General features: G+C 38.2%; 1 protein-coding gene across 1 annotated transcript in view; it reads right to left on the minus strand.

Moving 5' to 3' along the window:
* LOC102789013 (collagen alpha-1(XI) chain-like) overlaps positions 1 to 23,566 on the minus strand; it is an 82,232-nt gene extending 58,666 nt beyond the window's left edge. Inside the window, exons 1-5 of the mRNA XM_087831586.1 lie at positions 23,154 to 23,566; positions 16,815 to 16,979; positions 13,258 to 13,471; positions 11,179 to 11,341; positions 1,431 to 1,559 (exon numbers count right to left, since the gene is read on the minus strand). Of these exons, the coding sequence (XP_087687712.1) occupies positions 1,431 to 1,559; positions 11,179 to 11,341; positions 13,258 to 13,471; positions 16,815 to 16,979; positions 23,154 to 23,268 (786 nt within the window). The 5' untranslated portion in view covers positions 23,269 to 23,566. The remainder of the gene's footprint in view (positions 1 to 1,430; positions 1,560 to 11,178; positions 11,342 to 13,257; positions 13,472 to 16,814; positions 16,980 to 23,153) is intronic.
* Positions 23,567 to 25,937: the final 2,371 nt, after the last annotated feature.

Genomic DNA, 25,937 nt, shown 5'->3' on the forward strand with positions numbered 1-25,937 from the left:
CCATCACTTCGCTTGCTCTTTTAACCAAGCTGGTAACATGTGGTTCATGACCACTTGCTTCAGGACAAAATCATTTCACCTAACAAAGGTAAATGTAACAGTTTGGGCTAAAAGATCACAAAAAATATCCTTTTCAACAGTGATTTGTCATTTTCAGGAAATGTTTTTCAGTTGTGCATGAGTACATAACTTTTTTTTAAATACTGATCTGGAATGAAGGAAGAACATTCTTGTTATAAGTGTACAGAAACCAACAATGAATAAACCAGATTTACAAGGTTCTTAAAGCCATTCCCTGCTGTCTATTTGAATTGACAAGCTCCTTGTGTTGCTGCTGAGAACTAACCTGATGATGAAGCAACATTTTCCAAGACCTATACCCACTCTACAGCCAATATTTCTGAATAGAGAACCAGCTCCTGATTTTTTTTCTTCTTAAAAACCAAGAATCTAAAGTCGACTTTTCCAGGTACTGGAAGTCTAGCTGGGGAAGGGATAGCTTAAATTTCCCTGGGAGTTTGGGCAGAGCCTGCAGAACTCGTTAGTGATATAAATCACGGGGCCACTCCAAAGTGGGCTCAGACTTTGTGGCAGAGAAAAAAGAAAGGTTTCCAGTGTGAGCTCATCAGTTATTTAGTGAAATACTGAAGGAAAAAGTCAGCCGGCAGAACAGCTTGAACTAGCAAAATAACAAAAAAATGAATATGGAAAAAAAAAAAGAAGTCCTGACACAAAGCACTGTATTTCAATTAAGAAATCTGGCTAAAGAAACAACAAGTGGTATTTGGGAGCCAGTGGTAATAAAACTTGCATTTCAAACTAAACCATGTATTTTGATATGTCAGCATGTTTCCACTAGTAAAACACAAAGTGGAGAAAATGACAGATTTAGAGTTGACACAGAAACCCGTGCACGTACGTTCTAATTCATGGAGGACTGTTTGTAAAAAGTTTCCACACAAATTGCTGAAATTATTATTATTATTTTTTTTTTGGTTTATTTCTCAGAGACTGAAACTGAGCTACATTAAACCAGGGCAAGTATGCAAAACTGCACTGAGGAAGCACAGACACCTGGTATGTAATTACACCTTACACCCAGCCTTTCAATTCTTCCCATTTTACAAATTTAAATGTCATTTATCACAGTCTCCTTTTTTGTCCTTTTAACTCATCTTTGACTCTCTTATTAAAAACATCAAAGAATAAAACCCTGTTTCTAAATTCCTGCTACTACTAACATATTTGCTCCCTTCCTGTTTCCTTAATTCTTTCGCTTACCACAACTATTTCTCTGCTTGCCTCTTCTCTATAAAATCCTCTCTACTCCCCCCTCCTCTCTCCCAGCTTTCTTTTTCTTTTTTGCTTCAGTTAAGCAAGAGATAGTGCTCCCACCTGATCTCTGTTTCTGAAGCTACCCCAGTACTGACCTCGTACTCAGGTTCCTGAGCCTGTGGGGTGTCTTGATGGTTGGGGGTTTCACAGTCGGGGCTGTAGTGTTCACAGTAGTCATAGGCTGCCCTGGGGTCTGCCACTATCAGCAGCTGCTGGATGTCACCCTGGAAATAGAAGAGAAGAAGACTTTCAGCGAAAGACAAGTCAACAAAGTTTTAAGACGACAGAGTCACGAATTAGGATGCACGTTTCCCTGCTGCAAATTCAATTACCAGACTTTTGTTTTATTCTGCGTGTCCCTCAACATAAACGTTCTGTTGAATAATTCACAATACTATATGAGTTGGCCAGTAGTGCTATTTAGTTCAGTGTAGTTTCTGCGAAAGCAGCTTTTTTCTAGTTTGGTTTGGCAAATAGCTCCAATACCAGGAAGCCTCAGACACTGCTGAGTAGAAGCTAGTCAGTGGCATTAAAAAGAGCTGAACAGACCACTTCCCATCTGCAGCTGGAAACAAAAAGCCCTAGCACAGTAGCCTAATCTATCTTCATTTAATCCAGAATCCAGCCCACTAAGTTTAACTGTATTGTCCAGGTCTCTAAACAGTACAGAAGAGAATTTAAATAAATTAATGTTCCATGGGGTTTGCATTTAAGATTTTGCTTTTCACGTTTCCCATTGTAGGATTAAATCTTGGACCTTTTCAATCAATAATCCTTTTTCTTTCAATCATTTGTTTTGTCAATCACATAAAGCTTATTGAAAAAAAGGAAAGGAAAACAAATTTAATGTCAAATCTTTCAGAGAGTCTTCTTTGTAGACACCACCAACGTTTCTTTCTCTTGTCTTTTTTTCCCCACAATTACAAATAGAAACCAAATGTTAACGCCCATGTAGCATACACCTATTTCTTCAGCTTTACACCAGCACAGTGATAATAAAATGTGACAATAAAACAACAAGGCAGATGTTGTGCAGTACCAGAGGCAGTAGTCTCTTGACTATTAATTAACTGCAACTTTATGGAATGAATCAAGGCTTTAGGGGAGTCTGTAAGCTTTCAAAAAGAGCTATTGTACAGTTCCCCCCCAACTCAGCCGTGAGGGACGGCAAGTCTCCTTACACAGCAGATAAATAACCAAGGTCTGTACTTATCTAAGGCTGTCTGTTTTTCATGAGCTTTTGGAAAAGGAAATTAGATCCCCGCTCCCAACTGTTTCATCAGCCAAAGGCTCTTTTTCCATGATCGTCTCCGAAGGAATTTCTAAACCAGGAACTGCTTTACTACTGATATGAAGCATTCTATCTATACCCATCTACCATATGGGCATCTCAGCTGACTTTTTCAGAATCCACCTGGACTAAGAAATTCAGTGGACAAACAAACAAGGAACATAACCTGAGTGCTGCATGAAGGTGAAGAGAGGCCACAAACAGGGTGGCCCCTAAAGAGGAAGCACATACATGCACATTGCATTAAATTACAAGAGGCAACATCTGTATGAGCTTAGATCTCTGGAACACATTAGAGACTAACCGCCCTGTGCTCCCATCATATGTGACCAGTATATTTCAACAGCCTATTAAACAACCAAAACAACAACTAACATACGTAAATAAATTTGACATATGGCTTAATGAAAGGATGTTAATGGCATATGTGCCATTTATTCTACAATTATCATAATTATGTTTGCCTATGACTCATTTGAAAATCCATCTTTCCATATGCATACATAGATTTTCCATGTAAAGACTGATAACCTGTCTAGAGAAAGAAGGTGCTGGTGGTAAATGTTGGTAAAGCAATAGGAAAGAAAGAGTTTACCTGGACCTGCTGTAACACTGACTGAAAGAAACAACAAAAGCTACAATGACAAGTCCCCCCTCAAACTAATACTCTAGCTGCTCACTTGTTCTTTTTATAATTTACTACAAATGTATCCAAACTCAATGGTAGAAAATCAGTTAATAACACAGACACACTGATTTTAGCAGAACTTCATTCTTATTTTCTCTTTCTTCTATAAGTAGACAGTAACTTTTCAATTTGATGCTTTCCCAGTTCCTTCACTTAAGCATAGTTTGTATGTTTAATCACAAGGAAAATAAATGGCACTGGACAAGGCAGCAATATATTTACTATAACAAGAAAATATGCACGAGTCCAAAAATGTCACCCAGGGATTTTCAAAAGACCACACACACTTGGCCCATTTATGAAGCCTGACAGTGATTCAGTCACCCCCAAATTCCACAGTCAGCTTCTCATTCCTTGCCCTCCTGCTCTACTCCACCCTGGATTTATTCCTTGTCTTCATCTTGGTGCATTTGTTGATGTTAGTGTCTGTATTGTATTGCACAGCTCTCTGGCATTTTTTAGTTCTTCCTCAAAATTATAGGAATGATCCACAGCAATGGCGTGGATCTCCTCAGAGTTGGCATGGACATAATGGGATGAATCATCTGTCTAAGCCACACTAGAATAAATCAATGAATGGATCCGCGGACAATGTGCATGTGTGTGTAAAACAACAGCCTCGACACATGTTAACTGTCATCTCCTTCTTTCACAGCAAACTTTAACCAAAGAGCAGGACATAAAAAGGATGAGCCACTAATCAAAGAAAAGGTCTGCAAATTTATCTTTAATGCACAGGAAAACCATTTAATTCACTAAATATTTACACAAGAGTAAGGAAAATAAATGTGGGCTGTTTTGTTTCTTAAATGTGCATATTTCACATTTGATTTTAAGCAAAGAGGGATAAAACAGCAGACAGACACTCTTAGATGTCCTTGGGTCTATGACCAGGGAATTCTAACATCTGCTTCAAGTAGTCGCCCTTGCTAACAAGGAAGAAGAACTGCACATGGAAAATTACAAGCAGGCGGACGGTTTGTTTCTTATCTATAAATCCCATCCTTACTTTTTTTGTTATGAAATATTTACTTTTCCTAGAAATGTTGGCCCTTAAAACTGACTTTCTTTGCTATGCAGATGACACCCACCTATATTTCCCCATAAAGTTTGGTGCTACAGATACATCTTGAATTATCTCCTGCTAAAGATTGGACTCTTCCCAGTCCCTTTTAAACCTCGGATTTATTGTATGGGTTTGTATCAATTAGTTGTAATATTAGCTGCATTATTTAACATGTTTTTAATCAGTGTGCCCCTTTTACGTTGCCTCAGAAATCTTTTTTTTTTTAATTGTTCATGTTAATGTTTTACCCTGCTTTGAAGTTTTAAGCTGTTACTCTTTTGTATAATATCTTCTCTTTTTTCATAAAGCACTGTGGAATGCACTACACACAGGCACACACAGGCACAGGTCTTTGTTTTCAGACACCAACTTTATTTCTTGTTGTTCGTGATAACCGACCACAGTCTGACAGCTGTCGGTCACAGCTGATCTCCAGCTCCTCTCCCGGCTCACTATAAAGGGTAAGGAAAGCATCATCAGTCCAAAACGCCATCAGCTGTTTTCACCTGCGTTTCCAGCACCGCCCCGTTGAGCTCACCGCACCACCCCTCCCCTGCAGCCGCGCCCGGGACCACACCTCCGCCACAAGCACGTTGTTTTTAACACAGGTATGGTGTTGATTCTGATGATATTTGATAATGAGCACACATTTCTTCATCCGTAAGTCTCAACATTCATTATTTATTTAATTTCATTGTGCATCCTTTCAGACATTATTCATTCTCATTTCGCATATATTTTTAAGACTGTGAAGACTTTTACTCTTATCCTTAATACTGCCTTGATTTTTGTTCCTGCAGACTGTGTATATTTGCCATTGGTTAAATAAAATGACATTGAGTCAGGCTGTGCAGGATATTAAATTCAAGGTGGATGTCCACAGTATCTAAGAGAAATCTGTTTGTATTTAAAGTATTTAAAAAAAAATATGAAAACTAGAATGAACTGCAATCCTAAAACATAGACTTAATTCAACTTAATTTATGAGATATTGCCAGAGAAAAAGACCTGTCCTATAAAGATGTGAATGTAGTGTGATGTAGTCTGGTATCTGTTCTGATTAGTCAATATAACGACAGGTTATTTTTCTTTGTCTTTGGGATTGAGAATGACTGACCAAGAAAACGGAGTTTACCACCATATGCTCAATCACTTACACAAAAAGACTTGACCTTCTAAGCGTGCTAAGACATGATCCATAGTTTCCTCTATGACAGCAACTAAGTAGGTAAATATGGCACTAAATGTTACTGCCTGTGGACAGGTATACCAGGTAGTTTTGACTTGTGGAGGAAAAATTAATACACAGAGAACACATAGTTATGAAAACACTATGTAAGCTAACAGCTAGCCTGACTTAACATAACATTTGGGGTGCTCCAAATATTTCACTGAGCCAATAAAACCTTTCACGGGAATTACTTTGTAGAATAAAATAAATAAAACTTCAATAAAACAGCAGCTGCTATGACCTATCTGTGACACTGAACCTCTGAGGGCACCATGTCCATTGTTCATAGGTGTTATTGCAGATGTTTTAGCTTTTTAAATTAAAAAAAGCTTTTTAAATAGACAAAGCATATAATTATTTCATTTTTCTCACAGTAATTCACTCGAGTATTTTCTTTACTTAACTTCTCACACATACCTCTGAACAAGCTTGACATACTGATCATATGCAACGCCTATTTTTCCAAACTCTGGGGAGGGAATACATCTTGAAAGAGCAAATACACAAATGGAATTTCATAACTGTACAAGTACAACAATTAACCAGGTAGCACAAAGGAGGAAAAGTGTATAATACTCTCCAGATTTCTTACAGTATTTCATCAAACGCAGCCACTGTGGTCAGCGCAGGGATAACGTTTCTTCTCAAGCACTGGGGGCATACAAATGTCTTGCACCCTTCAAATATTAAAACATTTTGCCTGCCAGTAGCTCACAAAACTGTTGAACTATTTGAACCATCTGTTTGCCTGTCTGCCCACACTTTCCTCACTTCTTTCTCTGTCACTTTTTCCTTGATCTGCTCTTTTCTATCAGGCAGTTCTTTTTTATTACTTTTCTCAAAATACAAAGGTAACAAATGGTGGGACTGAACTATATGCAATTATATATGTAACTAGGGCTAATTTATAGGGAAAATGCTACAGAACAATAATGTTCTCATTTACAAATCACAGTGAACAAAAAACATAAGCAGTGACTGATGACATTCTCATCAACCCTGACATTAAATATGAACATTCCTATTACACAATCTTTACCAAAACATTTTGTGAGATATTAGAGGGGGAAAATGACTGAGGCAGATGAGAAACACTCACAGCGCTCAACTTCTCTCAAGCCAGTCATAAACAATGATTCACTTTAAGGCTAAGAGCACATCAGACTCTTGTTATATTCCCCTGCCAAGGACTGTCCTGCTTGAGGGACAGTGTTTTGGAATGAAACACTGTCCCTGTGCAGCAATGACAGACACATACACAAACCATCTCCACCTCTCTCCGCCTCTCTGTCTCCGACATACACACATGAACGTTCACACTTTTTCACACAAAACAACACAAACATAAACACAGGGAGAGACATCTGGCACAAACAAGGAATCCTTTAAAGTCTGAAAAGTCGATTTGCGTAAAAACAAGAAGAGGAGATGATTTTACTTTGAATATCTTGCGGCTTTTATTTCAAAGAAGAAAGAGGGGGAAAAGGCATTTGGAGACCCGGTCGGTGAGCATATCTCTTAAACAGCTGTGCAATCCAAGCCAAGAATAAGCACACACTGATCATATTTTCCCCTAGCGTTCACTCTTCGGTGCGCTTCCAGCTTTGACACCTGCTTATGCAATCTACTGCAGTAAGGTAACCTACTCACAGCAACTGGAATGAGAAAGCATCACCAGTGTAATTACACATAAACACAAGCTTTTTTCGCTCAACAGCCACAATTAGTATTTTAGATTGAAGAAGACTGTTCAGTCTAAGAAGATTGTTTCTTAGAATTGCACATTATCACATCTGTTAACCTATCTGAAGGTTTGCTGCAGGTAAACTAAGTGTGAGTCTATGGTGTCCACTTTTTGTGAGTGACCAAAAAGTGGACACCATAGCTTAATAGAACTTTAAATAAATGGAAACAAATTACATTCTGTTTCTTTATGAACAAATGATCTATTTAAAACTAGAGATGGACCGATCCGATATTATGTATCGGTATCGGTCCGATACTGACCCAAATTACTGGATCAGATATCTGTGAGAAATAAAAAATGTAATCCAATCCATTAAATATCAAAAAAAGCACCTCACAAAACTTGCTACACGGCGTAACTCGGCTCATAACCGTAGCACGTTGCAGCAATATGCATCACGTGATAGAGAGGCTGTGTGTATTTGTAGCCTTGCTAGCAAACCAGCATTTCATCTCCGAGGAAGTTATCCCAGAGAGAAGTAAAGCAAGTGTGTAAGTTCATCTCTGAATGTCTGTAAAGCATTCCCATGTTAAGCTTTACAACAGATATTAGGAGCGACTGCCTCTCTCTCTCTCTCTCTCTCCTGTTGCTACTTCAATCGTGAAACTGCTTAATGATCAGCTGATCGGCTTTTCTGTCGCGAGTCCGTCTCTCTTCTTAGTTTTTGGCCCACTTCTCACCAGAAAGAGGAAACCAGCGGCTGAACAACAGCAGCACTATTAAGCTTGATAAGCTGTTGTTAGAATTTATTTAATATTACTTTGTACACCAGGATCCTTTTCCACAGCTGACGGCTGGTAACTGTGCAGGGGCGGATCTAGCAAAGTTTAGCCAGGGGGGCCGATAGGGCATGAACAGGGAAAAGGGGGCACAAAGACATACTTTTCTTTCTTATTCTCATTTAAAATGTCTAGCTTTTAATAAATAATTATCTGACTCTTACACTCAAAGTTTTAATCTGATGTAAAATCTATAGAAGTCCATTACTGTATATAGTAACTGTTAAGTCTAATATACCCTAGTAAGCTATAGTACTTTTTCCTTTGGGAAGATACCATCTGTGCAGTCTGCAATTCTGTTGAAGAAAGATGTTGAATCTATTTAATTATTCTTGAAAAACAATTTATTTCTGTGCATTTTTCCCCCTGCATCAAATTAAATTCGATTACATCAATTAAGCATCATGAGGTGGAGGGTGGTTTGTTTGTTTTTTGCTGGGAGTTTGCAACCCTATTAGTTAGGTTGCTTAATATTTCTGCTAAGTACTCTTTAAAATACCAGAATAGGAAGGATTGAGTAGGTTTAAGTTTATTAGATTATTATTATTATTATTTATTAGATCAGTGTTGCTGAACTATGAAATATTTTGGGCGCAGTGTATTTTTTTTTTTTTTTTTTTTTTTTTTTACATACAGGTATAACAGAATAGCTTTAGTGTTGTTATTTATTTAAACTTGAGTATAAACTTATACAAAATGCAGCAAGATATTAAAAAAACATTTTATTGATTAAAAAACACACTATATCGGATTCATATCGGTATCGGCAGATATCCAAATTTATGATATCGGTATCGGACATAAAAAAGTGGTATCGTGCCATCTCTATTTAAAACACGTGGAGCAACTTCGAGAAAGTTAATTAATGAATTTATCTATATCTGAAGCTTTAGAGGATTTGGTAGGCATCCTTTAAAACTTCAAAGCAAGTCAGGCGTAACTCTTACTCCCAGCCGTCACGCTACACTAAGGTGAATGACTCATAGCTCTGTATTCAGTATACAGGCATGAATGTTATAAGGCACCTCTTAGACTCAAAGCATTTTTTAAAAAACACAATGTCTTCTCCACCAGCTATGTAATCAAGTCAGATAGAAATCCAACTGAAATGAATTCAACATTTTAGAGTGAAAACATCATTTTTGGTGTACCTCCACAAATTTTTAACATGAATACATTTTATATATAAAAGACTATGAAAGAACTGGTCTGCTGATTTCAAATTTTCACAATACATTTATCGAGATAGTCCGGAAAGTCTTCTAAAAGTTTCCGCAGCCTACAAGGTATTCTGTGATATGCCTATAACAGCTGTAAATTTACAAAGAATCCCAATGCATAACTTAATGAGAAAACTCTAAACATAGCACATGGCTTTCATATACTTTCAAACACGCTTTTATCTATAGGAATATGCTAACCAACATCTTTGTGGCCAGTAAGAATTTTTTCCAAAAACAGTGCAGCTTGCCCACAAGTAGCAATTTTAAAATCAACACGTCTTATGTTATTACACTTGAAGTGGAAATAATTACAGCTTAAGATACAATTCTAGCTGGAGCTTACTGTGTGATGCACTGATCAAAAACACCTTGCAAATCATAAAAAACATCTTGGAACACAAGGAATCATTTTCTTCTTTCTAGGTTTTACAAAGAGCACATCCTAAATTGCTCTGTAATTTAATATCATTTAGCTTATTGTATTTTGAAACAAAGAACACTCACGCAAGCCAAATGAGAACTATTAAATCAGACTTAAAAACAGGAAAGAATGACTGTGGTAAGTTTTCACTTTATCCCCTTTAATCTTATTCACCTTAATTATATTAACCAGAAATCACTTTGGAATTCATACATTCATTATGACTTAAAACTAATTTATTTCATTATAGTTAATGACATATGCATAAAAATAAAGCTGTAAATCGACATGGGGAAAAAAAATAAGTGAAGAGAAGCAACATCACAATTTCAAGTGGTTTCACTGTGGAAAGGCATCTCTGACCTAGAAGCAAACTTTTTGCTGACTGCCCAACTTAGCAAGCATTCTACATTCAGCTAGCCTCCAAGCAAGCCTAATGCGTTTCATGTCATCATTTATTTCACATCTGCTGCTGAGCACAAAGTTCCCAGTTCCCAGAACCATTTTATCACTGTCCTCTTAATTTTGATTCTGCTTCTCACAGTTACTGATCAATTGTGACACAATTAATTCATAAAAAAGCATAATATAGTTTAGGCAGTCGACATCAAACAGACCCCTTTATTTCCTTTGTAGTTAAATATCCAAATCAAATTAGTGCTGAGAGAAAAAAAACACATTGAGTAGCACACTGTGCGAGTAGCCTTCACAATAACATTGCCTATGGCTCTTGCCAAGTATACAAAGCCAATATTGTTGTTCTGGCCAATATAATTCTCTATTATATATATGCACACAGAATGAAAGGCAAATAAAATGTCTGGCCTTAAAGCTTTTGGACTCTAAGTATTACAAACTAAAATTGTTACGGCGTTAAATGGAAATCATTGAGAATAATACTCACAATGTGCGTGCAATTAAGCTTAAACAGAAAAGAGAAATTGTTGGCATCTAGGTCAGTTTTCTGTAATAGTTTCAAGGCATAATGAATGCAATCTATTGGTGAATGTCTGCAATATACATATGTAAGACATTCCTATTGGAATTATGTGTAAGCAGGTTTTTACCTGTATAGCACTGAATCTTTGCAAACTTTGTACACCCATAACTCCGTAAAAATGATCATACTCTATATATAAAAAAAAAAAAACTGTATTCAAGTCTTCTGCCCAGATCCAGCCTAGGAAAGCATTAAAGCAACAATATGAGTGCAACAGGCTTGCAGCTATTCACACACCGCATGGTATAAGTTTCTCTTGTCTTATTGCCTCGCTTGCTGTAAAACAAATTAGTCCCAAATTTGACAACGGTCTTTTAAATCATTTCACAACATAAACACCACCAACCACACAGAGAAAATACTTCAGGTGAGAAGATATTCAATATGGCCGTCATACCTCAAAGACCTCTTCATCTAGGATTCGGGTGCCAAAGACTGTGATGCCCTCTGTGCTGATAATGGCATGGTCACTTCTGGCGAGTGGTCTTGTCACCTTTTTCTTACAGTCCACAATGATGGTAACGCTCTTCTTCTCCACACTGATAGCTACGCGATGCCATCTGTTTAACAAAGAAGGACATCAGAAATACAACAATGACCCTCTGAGTTTTAGGAAAACTGCTTCAGTCCACGGCTAAGGGAATAGTTAACATTTAGTTTAGGAAGTGGAAACGCTTACCAGTATTTGCTATCACATCTGGAGTTGGATATGAAGCTCTATATGATTATACTGGTAAATACAGTCACAGGACTTATTAGCTAGATCAAGCTAGTACTGGTTTAGATCTCCGTTTGCCTTCAAAACTGCCTTAATTCTTTTGAGGCACAAATTTGACAAGGTGTTGAAAACAGAGATTTTGGTTCATATTGCTAGGACAGCATCCATCATATGTATCTCAAATTTCACTAAATCCCAAACATGCTCTATCGGACTAAGATCTTTAGGTCAGTACAGTGAACTTATTCACTTGTTCAAGAAACTCATTTGAGATTATTTGAACTTTCTGACATGACACACTATCCTACTAGAAGCAGCCATCAGAAGATGCATACACATTGATCATAAAGGGATACTCATGGTCAGCAACAACACTTGTAAATGATGCTGCTGCTTCCAATCAGATCAAAGCAGGCCATTCTCTGTAAACCCTATAGATTATTGTATATAGGGAAATACCACTAGATCAACAGTTGCTAAAATATTCAAACCAGCCCATCTGGTACCTACAACCACACTCAAAGTCACTTAAATTGCCTTTCTTCTCCATTCTTATGCTTATTTTAAACTTCAACAGCTTATCAGGATTAGCTGAAGTTCAAAAGCAGTTGAGCTGGTCCACTGAACGAAGTGGCCGATGAGCGTATGTAGCTTAGCTTAACTTAGTCTAATGTGTAGAAGGTTAAAACAGCTAGCCTGGCATCAATGTACCAGCTTGCACTGGCACAGTGCTATTTGCCTTGTGGCATCTGGAGAGCTATGCATAAATTTCCAAAAAGTACATGCAAAAGTTGTTTTTGGTTAACTATGAAAGTATTCTTCAGTTTTTGCCAGAAGAGCATGTGAGTATTTTCAAACTAGTTGGACTAGTCCTATGAATGGATCCACATGTTCCACATATCTGCATAATTTCCTCAGGGATTATTAAAGTATTCTGATTCTGATGACTCTGACATTTTGAGTATTCAAGGAAATATACCTATAGTTGGTGATAAGGTAAGTGAAAAAGTGTGTGCAAAAGCCTTGGTCTAAATATTGTCAGTGTTTTAGTCTTGGTTTATTCAAAAATACAAAGGTAGCTTTGACAAAATGTGTAAACCATAGTGCTCTACTAGCCACACATTTTGTAAAATTGTAATTAAAAGCATTGATCGAGCTGTATATTTTCACTATTTATCACCAACAAAGAACAACTCATGAAATCGCTGCAAGGCATTTCTGTTGGCATTTATATGAAAGATTGCTGGCAACTTTTAACAATGATTTGTTTCAGCTTCATTGGACAGCTATGAGAACCCTGTCCTTTACTGCATATCAGTATAGCAGTGTAGCTGTAAATAATTTAGAAAGGCTTTCATTAAATTGTTGCCAGCAATTTATTTGCCATTACTGTCTGAGTTGTTCCATATGGTGTTAATGACTGAACAACATATGATGATAATAAATGTGCAGAGCTGCATGTCAGTTTACCAGGCTGGAAGAGTTAAGTATGCACTGAGTGCCTGAGAAAATACTAAACAGAGCGGTTCTGCTTAGCACAAAAAATAACCTGAATCTTTTAAAATAGAAAAAATTACCCTAAATGTACTGCTTGTGAGCTAACTTCACAATTTCCATAACAAACAAACTCCAGATTCTGAGATATCGCTGAGATAATGGGATGACTGCACGTGGCATAGAAAAGGTACTATTTAGGGGACACAAAAGTCTTTCATCTACATTTTCTCTTCTAGTGTGTTAAAGCGCTCCGTCACTTACTTGCCATCAGAAAGTTTGACGGAACGGAACAAAGGGTACTCGTCTGGGACAGGCTTGCCATGCTGGTCCTCATATTGGAAGATAGGGGAACGGCCCACCTCTACTCCAAGCTGCTGCACGCCTTGCTGGTTGTACACAGAAAGCAGGAAGGACTGGAGGCCAGCCTTGGGCTTGATGGTAAACACTATAGAGAAATCCTCTGGGAATACCCCCCCTAAAGGTGGAACACGTAAGAGAAATAGTGGGCTGTCACATTAGTAAAGATGAATATAGAGTTTATATAGTCCTAAAATTGCTGAAATGAACATGTTTTACACCAATATTCTGATTAAGAGCAATGTAACGATAAAACAGCAGACATGAAAGCTACATAGCAGAACCAAGATAGTTTTAATAGTTTAATAAAAAATATCTCTTATGGAACTTTTGGCCAGCAGGGTTTTCTTCATTTCTGAATCAAATGAAGTGTAGTGAGTAGCTGGCAAAGAAGAACAATATGTCTTTATTATTTCATTTGTTTGGTGTTTATCAACACTTCTTTTTGCCATCTCACTGTGTACAATGATATAATGAACATAAACAGAAGGACATGATAAATTAACAAACATGTCAGTGTTTTTACTTGCTCATGGGCAAAGAGTGTGTATTTTGCTAGTACTAATTAAAAACTTTCAAACTGTCCTCCCTTAAGAAGCATTTGTGCTACTGGAGACTTCCTTTTACCTTGTGCCCTGTCTTACAAACCTTCTTCTGATGTTATAACTAGGGCAATTGTATTGTAATTAGTAGAGAGAACTGCTTTTGCTTCAACTTTCTCTCCTCAGATTAACCCACAGAGTCTAGACCACTGGACGCGAGTCCGTTTTACTGGGGAAGTTAAACGAAACCTTGGCATGTCCTGAAAGGCCTTGGTAGTGGTGATGCAGCCGTATTAACTTTACAAGGGCTATAAATACAGCAACTCAAACAAATGTCATATTTTTTGTGAACATAATAGTTTGGTTCAATGAAAAAATAACTAATACTAGCCAAATAAAAGTCCAATTATTCTGACTGAGGACATTTTGACACTATACTTCATGACACCTCCAACACCTCACCTCTCAGGCTCACTTATATTACTCAAGTTTCCATTAGTGAACACGAGCATGCTGTCCAGTTAAGCCAAAAATTACACAGGCTTATTTTCTAATTCCTTCAATTACTGCATTTTAGTCTTTCTTTTTGCTCTTTGAAATGTAGCCAGATTCAGAAAGAGTAACACATACTGCACTGACTGGGACATTTCATTTCACAGCAATGAATCCCTAATAAATTTCTCTCACTTTGCTGGAAGTCCATTTTGAGTAAGTAAGCAACTGGGGACCATTTCTAAACTTTGCCCTAGTAGTAAATGAATAACAGGCCGCAAAGGGAGGCATGATTTGTTTGAGCAGCCATGCAAGCAGCAGTGGTATATTATAATTTGGGGGACTAGAAAGAGATCTCATATTTTTCTCAGTCTCAGTGTGCAGCTCTACTTGTGGTTCCTCAAGCTTGTAAAGGTAGATTGGGAGGCAGATGCTTCAACATATGGTTCTCCTGCACCAAGCTTCCAGTTTGGGTTTGAAAAACAGACTTCTTTTCTACTTCTGAAAGTCGGTTTAAATTTTGCTTTTTGATATAAAGGATATAGTTAGGTCTAAATCAGGTGAACGGTCCCTTCATTGGAGATACTCTATTGTGGAAACAGACACTGTGGCCCTAGCCCAGATTCATTCCTATTTGACTCCTTTCACTTCCCTGTGACAGGGTGTAGGTTGGTGCATTGTAAAGTCTCTTTGAACAAGTCCACATGGTTACAAAAAAGTGGCAGGCACATGGATGTCTGCTTAGAGCTTCCTGTTCACCAATTGATGACAAATTTTATGCCACTCAGACCCAAGAGAGGCCTAGTAAACCTGCAGATGGGGAAACTAGAACACACGTATTAGTTTTGCCGCTATAAGCTCAGGCTGCTGGGGAACTTCCTATGATACACTGAGCATTTCCGCTTCCCCTTATCACTCTCCATACTTTTATAAGTCACTCCTGCATGTGAATACATTTTGTCTTCTCTCTCCCATAGGTTGTCCTATGTTTTACAGGAACACCATGATTTTCTAATATTTCAGACTTAAAAAATCAACTAAAAATTTGATATTTGGCATATTTGCTTCTGTTAGTAGACAAAAGGTTTTGTTCTCTGCAACTGATTACTGAAATTGGGATTTGCCGAGTTTTGTTTAAAATCTACTTCCTAATAAAATAAATATGGATTAAGTTCTCAAAAACAGCCTAATAAAATAAATGTGGCCTCTCAAAAACAGAAGGGCAAACACACTCTAAATGCACATACAATATGACAAACCCTTCTAAATTTCACTACCTTAACCACAGACTGGGCATCTGCATCTGCCAGCAATCAAACTTGAGGAAAGACACTTTGTTGGACGAGATCAGTGTACAAAACAATAGACATGCTTTTGTTGTTTTTTTTTGTAACAGATTTGTCGGTTTTACCAAAATATCAAATAACAAAAATCTAGTGCTGCTCCGCTTACTTTAGCCATGTGTTTACACGCACCATTGTAGATTACCATCCCCTATGGGTTCTTGGAGCAAACTGAAATTCATTGGCATCCTCTAGAAGATGATTCTGGAAAGTCTGCACTGGATTTTAAAAGACAGACTTTAACACTAAAGGATTTTATGAGTCATTTATCAAATCATTCTTTGTTATTTCTTTGTGAAATACAATCATCTTTAACTCTTTTTTTTAAAACTTTGTTATTCAGTGGTTCAAGAAAATATAACTTAATCATCATACTTTAATCCAAACAACAATTGGCTTGAGCAGCCATGCAACCACCATAGCTTCACAGATATCTGCCACCCTAACACTTTTTTCTCGGCTAAAATCTCTATGCCAGCATTGGATGAAGTTCCATGATACATTTTCCACGATGGATGAATTCTAAAAACTGCTAATTTGGCAACATTTCACCCCCAAATTGGGTCAGAATTACAATGCCTTTGACCTAAAAGCACCAAAACTTTTTAAATCAACCTTACTTACTCAACCTTACTTGCTTAACATTACACTTTACATCACCTGATGCCTTCAATTGCAATAATTTTACAATGCAAATATTAGCAGTTGTCTAGAAAGCCTCACAAAGGTTCTAGTATTGTTGTACAATGTTAGTTGTAGCTTATCTTACAGGAAGGCTATTTTAAGTGCTTAAGTTTTTATGCAATATGATGGCAATTTCCATTACTAATATCTGAAATGAACTGGTCAAATTATGTAAAAACAGTCAAATTAAAGTGCATATTCCACACTACCACAAACATATATGATCAATAAAATAAAGCTCTCAACAACTTGTGTAATCCTCAAGATTCATTTTATAATCATTCTATGGTCTCTAGCATTTAAAATTGGGAGCGTTTGTTTGTTTATCTGCTTTATGGAAGACCTACTATTGTACTACTGTTTCAGTTTCAGTGTAAATGCTGAGAAGTGAGGCGTTTACCTGGGAAAAGCTGCTTAGTCGGAGCACTGAGCTGAGCCCTTTTTCCCACTCGATAAGCTGCGTCGGGTTTGGATCCTCTCCGCACTGTGCAGAAGCCTGCTGTTTTCCTTATTCCTTCAGGAGAGCTCTGAAAGTCCAGCACCTTCAGTACATCCACGGGTTCAGCTGTAGAGAGAGAGAACAATGAATTGATAAAAATCATCAACAATTTTTCTTATACGACAATTAGTAATGCACTAAAACACAATTTTTGCAACCACAAAAAATAAAATGATTACTTTATTAAGGCTCTAAAATGTCAATGTGAAAATAAAACTCAAACTCATGTCAGATTTTCATGTACAGTTGTAAATTTTAGTAGTTGTAAATAAAACTACTTCCATGATGAGAAGCTACCCTGTAAATGAGATACTGTTACAAAGTTGCAACTCTTAAAAGTTGAGTGAATAAGTGAGTCCTCAGTCTGAATGACCATATCACCAATTGCTAAACCTATACTAAGTGCTTATACTTATAAATATAAGTAGTTAAATAAAATACCAGTTGAACAAAATGAAAGCTGAGCTGATTGATTGATTAATTTAATTTTTATTTTATTATGTTTTTAGTGTCTATGTTGCATGTAACTTTACAGTACACTATAAGCATAGTTAACAGAAAGTCTAATCCAACTTGGCATTTTGATGATAAATCAGCATTTACACCCATTACACCCCTTGCTTTTTCAAGCTTTTTCTTGGCCAAACCTGTCAGTTCAACCAGTTGTTGCTTTATGAGCTGCCTTGGCAGAGGAGCAATAAAAATGTTAGAAACCAGCAGACATAATTGCCCCCCTCCTTACCTCCCCGGTTACCCCCACAGCTAAAAGCCACAGCATCTATGGGATGATAAAAATCATTGCTGCTGATCACTGGGTCTTTGGAATAAGGAGAACACAGCAAGGGGTAGCTTTACAAGCTTCTTAACACTACTAAGCTCTTTTCTATCAATGGATCTGAAAGTCAGAGGTGAAACTGCACAGAACAGCTATAAAAACTATTTCCCATTTGCTCTCTCTCCTCCAATTATCAAACGCTTACTCCAGCCTAGTCTGTTTTTTCGCATGTCTCCTTCTCAAACTGTTTTTCTTCTTAAAACCCTATCTTGAGGCACATCATTAGTTACACTGTAATTACAGGGGATTTGGGTAGCCTAATAGTCTATCTTTAAGGTTTGTGTAGAAACGGAAGGGTTGACGTCCAGAAGAACGTAATGTGTGGATTAATGCATATCTGCCCGAGGCTGCATTTGCTGAAAAACATACAGTAAGAATAAGTCAGCATTCAAAGATAATTAGGAGTGCTGTCTTGCATGGGAAAGTAAATGGAAGAAATGTGTAGACCTATCAGCAATCACCAATGCAGTCTATTCATTTTACAGACATTTAATACTGCAACATTACTTTCTGACTGTATTAAAACAACGATATGTGTTTTTAAGACTGGCTTACATAGTGTATTTTAGACTGACACACAAAACTTAAGATGTATCTACAAAAAGCTAATATTACCCTTACCATCACACCCTGACTTCATCAATCTTGTGCTAGTAATGGGCAGCTCAAATTTCAAATGCAGGTCCCAACCAGTTACACAGAAGCTATTTGAAGGTAATATTAGCTAACATAAATATGAGTCACCACAGGCTACTGGTAATACCATACCAGCAACAACAAAACCCCCGAAAGTAGTGGAACAGCTTTAATGTTTCAGTCCTAAATATGTTGTTTTCTTTCAAAAGTTACATAGCCTGGCTTTATATAAGAAGTCAGTAATAAAGCTATGATTGATTTTTTAACATATGTTTGTTAGCGCTACGTTTGAAGTTTTAGTTGCTAATAGCATGCAAGCATTTCACAAAAATTTAAATATCAAACACTTCCCATAATTTAGCTTTTTTAATGACACACACCAAATGTTATATAATCTCTGCATAGTAAATGTTAGTTTACTGTGACAAATTAAAACTTGAGCGCTACAAATGTTCTGCAGTATTGGCGAGAAACATGTTTTTAACCAAATCTTAATGAAACATTAAAAGTGGATATTTAATTTTCAAAGGGGACTATCGTGCTTTTGCTTATTTTCGGTCTTGTATGTGCTGTTATAGTGGGTGTTACAATGAGGTATTTGCAAGTAATCCCTATGAGCCAAAAGCACAACCTTCCAGGAGCTCCATTTCATACGGTTTTCTTTCTACTCCGGGCAGATTTGCCTAATATGGTCATTTCAGGTGCACAGTTTTTTGCTGTAAGCACAGATGCCCCAAACCTCTGCTGAACACACCTTGGAAGGGCCAACCAATCAGAAGAAGAAGAGCTGGTCTAAGGAAGTATAAGGGAGCTCAAACAGATTGTTTCAGATACTGAATAAACTAAGCAAATTGTGAATCATGCAATGATAGTTGGTAGACTCTATGAATAAAAGCGCATAGGTTGAAATAAGCAAAACAGGTCCCCTTTAAACTTAGGTTCAGCACAGTTGAATCGCCATTACAAACCAAGTATATACTTTCCTTTAACAGCTACAGAAACCACAGAAATAAAAACCAGGACAACTGTGTCCAGATATCACACAACACATTTGTCTTTTGAATGAGTCAAGGAGCCGGATGTGTCCTCTTCAAAGGCCCAGTAATGATAAACAATGTCTGAATGGTCAGCTTAAAATCTCACAGGGACCAGAAGGACTTTAAAGAAAGGGAGATGATAGGCTTAAAGGGAACTCTCCCTTGCCAGGAAAAAACCTAGATTAATGTGTTTGATACTGGCAAGAAAACTTTGTGGGAAAATTATTAAAGGGGATCAGACAAAAGCCTTTCCTGAAGTTTACATTGCCGAAAGTCTCCTCATTGAACTTACACTACTCAGCTAAACTCTATGACATGGGAGGAAAATTTGGTTAAAACATATGAAGTAAAGATCAAAATAGCACATACATCATATTTCAATAACTTTAATGTAAAGTTTCATAAAAACAACCATTTGTTGTTTTTTTTTGTTTGTTTTTTTTAGGCAAACCACAGCCTAATTTGAATTGGCCTTTCACCATACCTTTAGATTGTGGCTTTTCTCGAAACATAAAAACATAATGCTGAAGGAATTTTTATATAAATATTCAGCTGTACATTTTCCATTTTTTTTAGTCATGTGGCACAAAAAGACAGGAAGTGCTGATGTAGCAGCTCCTGTTCACTTTTAGGAACCAAGAAAAGGTCTAATGGGTGGTGCTATAAGTCGACATGCTGAAACCATTATGGCTTTTTATACTGGCACCACTCCCTGTAGCCCCCCCCACCCCCCCTAACTAAAACATACACGAGACTAAAGTGAGAAGGCCCCATCCCTGTAGCTACTTCTCCCGTGACCAGAAAAATAACAACTTGAGTGGAGAATCAACCCGCTCATGCTCAGGGGTCGGGTCTGAAATTTTAGGTCACGCGAAGCTTTCCAGATCTGCTCCTCGAGGCATTTATGCTGATATTGCTCCAGATAATCTGGTGCCATAGTGCACAATTCTTGAATTTCATTTGTTGAGCATGTGTTAGGCAAGCTGCTAAAAATCTATTTTTTAAGGCTTTTTCTTTTTTTGCTGACACTGCACAAAAAGCAGTTTAACAGACGGAGTGACTTCTGACTCAAACACAGACATACTTTAAAAAAAAAAAAAAGAGAGAAACTGACTGCCAGGTTTTAAACCTCACAAAAAATGCCTCATAAAAAGCAATACAGTCTGTGGCTCTTCTGAGTATTGTCCCAAGTACAGAGCTACTGGTTCTTGAAAAAAGTCAAGCTTGGACTAAAGGTCTCTTTGTGAGTTTCAGAATGCCTTTCTGCATTACTGCATACCTCAAGGCCTCATATATTCCAGATGTGCTGAATTGGCCAGGAACCCCCCACAGACCCACCCACCAGCATCCCATCACCCCCCTGTCCTCCCCCAAACTTTTCAGCTCCTTTCCTTCCACAACCATTCTTTCACAGAAGCCCTGAAAAACGGGCAATATCCCAAAACCCTTAAAGATCCCAAATGAGTGGGCACAGCTTCATCCTACCAAGGAGGTCGAGCCAACATAGCGTATACTGAAAAAAGATTCCCATCTTTCCACCCTAAAAAGAAATAAACCATATTCTAATGATACGGATGTAAAACCACAAGAGAGAGAAGACGGTTCTCTCGTGCTAAAGGTACCAACGCAGTTTCAGACTCTCCACAGTCTAGTCTGAGGGGTAATTTGTCGGTCTCTATGATTTTTAATGACAGATCTTCTTATTTGCTGTCTGGGACCTGTGATATACTATCTGCCATGTTAACGATCTACTAACATAACAAACTTTGGTGATCCTTCCTCAGGCAATGAAGCGTGCAGTAACATGAAAAACCTCTGTTACATTCATTAAAGCATTTTAACCAGCAGACTCTAACACTATGAAATACATTTTTTTTTGGCAAAATGTCCAACTCTCCTCATCCCAACACTTCTCAGAGCAATACATTTTGATGTTTAAGTTTAGACTTGTGATTAACTTAATCTGTGACATTTTGACTTAATGTCTTTTGTGGCTCTGTGGTCATGCAGCGGCATCTTGGGATGACTTGTCGGCCTTTTTCGTGTCACTGCCATCTACTGAGAGTTGGCAGCATAGGCAGCAATTAGTGTACACTGGAAACCCTGTAAATGTTTGCTAGCACATCATGCAATTATGGTGAGTTGAAATATCTGTCAGAATGAAGGAAGATGGGCAGTGCGAAAGCTGTGCCACTTAGATATTTGCTTTCATAATCTTTTCATTTTGCTTCTCTGCAATTTTCCCTCTGCTGAATCAATTTGTTGTGTATCACAGTACACAAAAAACAATGATGAATGATGATGATTTAGACAGTGGTGGGCTTGTCCAGTTAGCATAAATTAGCCAAAATTATGTGTTACAATATATCATCTTCTGATTAGCATTTTTATATAGCCACTTAAGATACATTTTTATTTTCTGTTGCCATCTGAAAGGATCAATAATCACATACCTGGTATCAAAATAATACAAGTGTTTAAATAAGTCTACCCAAACAGATGCATAGTTCTGAAACACACACAAATTTATCTTGGCAAAAGCCACAGTTCACTATGAATACCTATGTGATTTCATTTGATCTTCAATTTCATCGTTTTTATGACCCACATGTGTATTTTCAAAACAAAGAAAAATACTCCTTTCTTTTTTCCACCTCCCTCCCCTCCCTCTTCTTTTTCCCCCTCCTTGGACTAGGAGCCCAGATAATGTGGAAAGATGGTGATCCTTCAGGCCAGAATATGAGTCTCCCTCCCAGATTTCCACAGTCTCGTGCCCAGTTATTATATAAACTTACAAAGCCCATCACAAAACCTATATGTTTAAAATTATACTGTGCTACTGTAAACTCAGTTGACAGCTGTCAGACTGTGAAATAAACATGGTAGGCTACAGCTTATCAATCAAAAGAACCAAAGTTTTCCGCCACATTTAAACCATTTTGTGGATTTGATTAAAGCGTTGGACTCTTGCTACATATTTATGCTGTAAAAACTTAAAGCATTATCCGTGGGCTCCTGGTCATTACTACCTAAAGTCGAGCGTAAAATTTCTGCGTAAAACCTGCAGTTTATTTTGTCTGAAGAAGGATTTAAGAGCCCTCTCTGACCACACCTGGATGGCACCCATCACTCACTCACACACTCAGAGGAAAGGGACATCTTCGCCTATTTGTGCCAAGAATCCACTCTATAGCACTTGCGCTCTTGAACGATATATAGCTTCGTTGATGACTTTAAAGTAGTTTCACTAAAACTATATAACTCTCTATATGTAGCTTTAGATAATTATACAAAGTTCAGACACATGTGACCGGGAAGACCACCTTAAAGATTCTGAAATCTTGAATATGTTGTCAAGTCACATGATACAGCTTCATTTTGGTGTCAGCATTTATGAAAAGAAGAATCTTTGGAATTCTTATGATACTTCTGATAAATGTATTTACGTTTTTTAAATAATATCTTTGACAAAAACAAACAAATAACAAAACCGGCAACGAGATGGAAAATGTTTACTTGGCAACTAAAAATGTATATAAACTGAGTTAAGGTGAGTTTAAGTGATGGCGCCCGGGACACCGGGCATTAATTGAAATGAAAGCTGAGACCGTTTGTAGCTACCGACTAAGCCTACTGGCATCTGGGCTGCCTGCCAGCATGAGGCGCTTTCAAACTGTCAGGGATGCCCTAGACCCGGCACAGTGACTGAGGTGTATAGGAACAGCATCTTACCTGCTCTAACATTGGCAGCCTGGAGAATTAAAATAACTGTGACCGTAACGATTAGCGTTGAATCCCATAGCCACCTTTTCGTTTTCCACCTGGTGGTCCATCTTTGCATCTCCATGGTGAGCGCCCCCAGCTATACGGAAAACGGGCGACTTTCTTTACAATTTGATCCCGTCGACAGTCCACAAAAATGTGCTTATACTACAGCGCCATGTGGGAAAGTACAAGGATGCTTCTTACAGCCAGACTGGGCCCTTCAGATTCGATTCCCCTTTAGCCCAGCTCTCGCACTGGTGGCAAAGGGCTTTCATGAAAAAAGCGCAAGCCACTCCGTTCCCTGAGAGTTGTGCACCGTGAGGAGGCTGGACTAACGCCGCAACACTGAACCTGAACCGGCTTTGAGATACTGACACTGGAAAATCCTTCCTTCATCAAATCACCAGTTGGGAAAGTTGTCTCGGGGCCCGCCCCTCGTGCTTTAGATGAGGTCTAAACAGCAGCACGTAGAGCATCACTACATCCCAGTGCAAACTAATTATAGGAGACAGTGCATGCCCTAGAGATACTACAGCCCGACAGTCTTAGTAGCATCCATCCTTAAACACTGTACTTTATGGAGTTATGGAAAAAAAGAAGAAAAAAGCGGCAAATAAGGAGAATTCCCTCATTTCCTAAATTTTAACCTGAAAGAAAAGAGTTTATATTAATGATAGAGGAGTAGGAGATACAGAAGTGGAGGCACTAAATGCAAATGAAGCTGTGGGGTGGAGCTGTTATTTTAGACGTTTCCTGAAAGCAAAAGAATGTGAAAAGAGTATGAATAGCTCCAGCATGGGCCAATGGTTAATATAAAAGCTTCAGTGGCCAAAATGGAATATTTTCCAGAGTCCAGGAGCACTCCTCCGGAGCACTTAGATTTTCTTTCAGGGTTTTTTTTCCCTGCTGCCTGATAATTAATGGCAAACGATGACTGGAACAAGGAATGGGAGCACAGGTGGAAACTATAGTTCCCCTCCTGATTTGTTTTTTCTTGTGTGCCAGACAGATTTAACAGTACAATGGAAACCATTCTTGAAGAAACCACATTTTATAACATTTGTCAGCACAAATATTTACTTATCACAATGTAGGAAGTAGAGCTATTGGCTGAGAATGTTCAGTGTTCTGGGAAGAGATGACTTTGCACAGGATTTGCAGTTGTGACCAAAGTTAGTTAATGTATTTCTGGAATTAGGATTAAAACCTCTCGGCCTGGGGCTCGGTCACTCAGGCACAGCTGGCTGCCGGCGGAGCTCACGGGCACGTCACTGCAACCCCCCCTGGCTTCTGCTCCGCAGCTGCTGAGTGACCCCTCCTCTGGGACTCTCCTCAGCTCTTTCTGGGACAGTGGCACGGCTGCCTCTCTGTTGGTCTTCCTTGGTCTCTTGTGTTCTGGGGGCCTCTGGATGTCTGGAGTTTTGATCTCCTCCATACCTGCTTCATGCCCTGGAGGATGGGGCAGTGGCCCCCCACACCCTCTAGCAGATCATTACATGAAGGAACCTTTTAAAAAACAAGCGCGTCCATGCTCACAGGTGTACACACGGGTGATCACACACACAAACTACACCCTTTTTGGCTCCTACCTCAAAGCACACTGTGCTGTCGATCTTACGTGCGGCACAAAAATGTTTAATATTTAGTATTTACTGTCATATTCCCATATATCATCGTGATGTTGTTTATTCTATTACTCTCGTTTTCTTCTGCTTGTTTTCTTTTTTCTTTCTCAACAGGTGATCCAGGTGATCGATATATGTATTTTTTTTCTTTTTTTTTTCTGCTTATTCTGTTGGTTTTTTGTTTTTTGCCCTTCTCCCCCGTCCCTCTTCTCAGCTGTTTTTCTTTCCCTCTTTCTTTCTCCGTTTTCTTTCCCCCAGTCAAGTCTGTCCCGTATTCAGCAAGTGAAAATAAAATAAACAATAAAAGGTGAATCAAATGGACCATTACGGCAAGGCTGGGATGGTCAATTTGGTAAAGTAAATCCGTTGGGCATCTTTCTTCGCCTTTAGACAATAATTCTGATGGCAAAAGAGCCAAACGGGACAGGCAAAAAAAAAAAAAAAAAAAAAAAGGATTAAAACTGCAGAAAGCAGTTGCAGCACAACTAAAATTCCTTTCAAAATGAGGTCACATACCATTTTTGCATGTTCGTGTTTTTGCTTGTTTTTTAACCTCTAGGTTAACCTCTCTGCTCATATATTTGATCTTTCCTTTCCTCTCAGGTGGGAGTGGGCAGGCTCCACCCTGGATTATGCCTGCTGTTGGATCCACCTGTTTTTCTGCTCTTTAGCTGATGCACCTGTTTTTCATCTAATCATAACTCAACAGCACTTAAAGACCATCTCAAACAACTATTCTCTGCCAGTTTGTTGTCTATGGTTGCACTAATCAGGCTCTCTAATGCGCTTGTCTGTGTTATTTTGCAAGCTGCCTGTGCCAACATCATCTCTTTCGGTTTCAAATAGTTTCATCCTATCAGCCAAAGAGCTTTCCCTCTGCATCAGACTCATCTGCCTTTTTTGTTCTTGCAAAAAAGGAATTGTGGGTTACTCACATACCTGTCCACTCTACACTGACCCCTGTCTTCTGGATCCTAAGAAAGTATTCATCTATCCATACATGGAATGGCCTTCTGGATCCTGTGTTTGAATGTGCATTGCATTTAAGATGTTCCCTAAGCCAACACTACCACCATTGTAGTTTGTTTAAAAAGGCACAATTAAAAACTGGGAAGGTTAGTAACAT

This window comes from Neolamprologus brichardi, chromosome 18, assembly GCF_056152115.1.
Source record: "Neolamprologus brichardi isolate AB-2024 chromosome 18, ASM5615211v1, whole genome shotgun sequence".
Taxonomy (NCBI): domain Eukaryota; kingdom Metazoa; phylum Chordata; class Actinopteri; order Cichliformes; family Cichlidae; genus Neolamprologus; species Neolamprologus brichardi.